The sequence below is a fragment of the Aplysia californica genome, unplaced genomic scaffold (genome assembly GCF_000002075.1).
Source record: "Aplysia californica isolate F4 #8 unplaced genomic scaffold, AplCal3.0 scaffold00113, whole genome shotgun sequence".
Classification (NCBI taxonomy): domain Eukaryota; kingdom Metazoa; phylum Mollusca; class Gastropoda; order Aplysiida; family Aplysiidae; genus Aplysia; species Aplysia californica.
The window spans coordinates 1,188,604-1,191,156 of NW_004797383.1; the positions used below are offsets into that span (position 1 = coordinate 1,188,604).

The following is a 2,553-nucleotide window of genomic DNA, read 5'->3' on the forward strand; positions in this document are numbered from 1 at the left end:
TGTGTGTGTGTGTGTGTGTGTGTGTGTGTGTGTGTGTGTGTGTGTGTGTGTATCTGTGTGTTTGTGTGTGTGCATATACTTTTTCGCAGCTGATCTAGGATCAACTTTTGGGTTCGTTAACTGGGGTCTGCACTAGACAATATTTATTGAGATACTTTGAAAAATGTTCTGTATTTGTGCGTCTGTGACACATTCTCATTACTAAAATGACCATGTTGCCGTATTTTCCCTGGAAAGAGTGTAATATATAATCGGTAGGCGAATAACCGCAGTGCATTCTTGTTTTGATGGTGAACTGTTTATAATAAATCGTAACCATTATTATATTATGATATGATTTAAACCTCCTCCAAAAACTAATTAAGTTCGACAAAAACTGGCTGGAATCTTTGATCGAACACGCAACCTGTTGCGCGACTTTATGCTTGTATGGCCGGAATGTACCAACAAAGGTAATGCTGCTTGTCATTTTATTTATTGTTTTTCTCCGCCTGTCTTGCTCTTTCCCAGCAATATATGACCGTAATCTAAAACGTTAAATTTGTGTCTTTACTCCAACTGAAATACTATAGCATTTTGATACCAACTCCCCCCCCTCCCCTGCCTTTTTTCCCCAGCAACCGCAAGAAAATACTGGTGACACTATGTATCCTCATCACAGAGATGTGCGAGAGGCTGACTTACTACAGTATTGTGGCCGGCCTTGTTCTCTTCAGCAACAGCCATCTAGGCATTTCAGAGACGGATGCAACCACCATCAATCAAGTCTTTTCAGGTAATTAAACCTGTAGTAGGTCCCGCTTGTTATCCACCTCATGCCTCTTTTCCTTTTAAAACAGATGTAATATTAGTTAAGTCTAGCTTGTAAAGCTCTTCTTTACAAATAATAAGGGTTAGAGCTGCTGTTAATAACGGTTGAATCTGGTGATTAAAAGTCTACTGGAAACCCCCCCCCCCCCACAACCTCCCATCTTCCCCTGTTCTCAAAATAATTTTTTTAAGTGTCTTTCGTGCATGACGGCACGGTGTCTCATATAGACCCCAGGGTAGAGACCCTGAATGTTCGTAACAGGTCAATTACGTCCTGGTTGAACTACTGAATTAGATTTGTTATAGTACAAAAACGGTTAATTCCTAGGCATGAATTCGAAAATTCAAAGGGGTCTTTTTAAAAAGTTTTTCGATAAAGGGACGTAACCAGGGTAACCAAAGAAATACAGCAAAAATGTTCACAGTTTTGTAGTTATTGCCCATCGTCATGTTTTACAGTAGAAATAAATGTACTTGAAACTTGGATAGGGTTGGTCATCATCATCATCTTGCTTCAAGTCTGAAGAGATGGCTAAGCGATAGTCAGACAGCCATCCTAGAAAGAAAGCCTTTGATCAAGCAGGCAAGCTTAAAAACAGCAGGAAAAGTTGGTTTCGGGTGGGCACCGACCTAGCAGACCACTTCCACCCAGAGAATAGAGGGCCGATCAATCTGGTGGGAGCTTGTCTATGGGAGACCCATGGCCAAATCGGAGTCCAGACAAAACTGAGAGGAGTAAAGAGCAAAGGTGATTATCCTGTAAAAGTACGTGAAGCTGCAGAGGATGTAATCAATGAGGTTGGTGCCATTTGATAATTTTCATGATGGATCGGCTGTCGCAGAATACCGCGAAGGTGGGGCAGCATTAGTACTGATAATGAATGATGAACCACCACGAACAGAAATCATTACAACTAAAGGTGCATTCCTCACATCATCTTATAACGAGGAAAGCCAGCAATGATGTCTGCTGCACAATGGATTGTTGACAATTGTCACAGATGAACCAATGTTCTGATCTTGACTGACAGTCAGTCCCTCTGCAAGGGACTGCTAGGCAACAGCTCAGATATAAATGATTTGCGCCGAAAGTTCGGTTAAACACAGCCTCAATAAAGATCCAGTGGATTCAAAGTCATGTTGGAATCGAAGGTAATGAGGCAGCAGACCAAGCTGACAATGAAGCCAGAGAGATAGAAAGAGACAGACGACTAGTAACATACAAGTGAGTCTTTCCAATTATTAAGAGGGGAATCAGAGACACACCATGCAGAGCTGAGTACCAGCACGTGGATGATGTATATTCTGGGTACTCTGATAAGGTGGAACAATTATTAATCACACGTCGCTGGAACCAGGTTGAGCTAGCGAGACTGCTGTCGGATCATCTTTGGATTTTGAGATGGTATCAGAACTTTGGGAACGAAGAGCTCAACTCACGTTGCCGAAGATGCAACCATGAAAAGGAGGATGTCAAACGTATGTTTGAATGTCCAGGGACAATGGCAACTCAAATGGAGCTATTTGGACGAGTGGGAGTGCCTCTGAGTATAATGACAATGGTGCGGGAAAAGAGCCTCGCTCTCGCTCGAAGATTTAAGTGTGGAGTCTACCAGACCCATTAAGGGAACAACAAAAAAATCATCATCATCATCATCATCAGTATCTTCATCATCATCATCCTGAAATATCAAACAATTTCCGATAACCTCTGTGTGTGTTTGTGTGTGTATGTGTGTGTTT

The 2,553-nt window shown here is 42.0% G+C and overlaps 1 protein-coding gene across 1 annotated transcript in view; it reads left to right on the top strand.

Annotated features, from left to right (window-relative positions):
* Positions 1–2,553, top strand: part of LOC101855861 (solute carrier family 15 member 4) — a gene marked incomplete in the record, with an annotated part of 38,255 nt that overhangs the window by 15,878 nt on the left and 19,824 nt on the right. Inside the window, 1 exon segment of the mRNA XM_005095782.3 lies at positions 618–775. Within this exon segment, the coding sequence (XP_005095839.3) occupies positions 618–775 (158 nt within the window).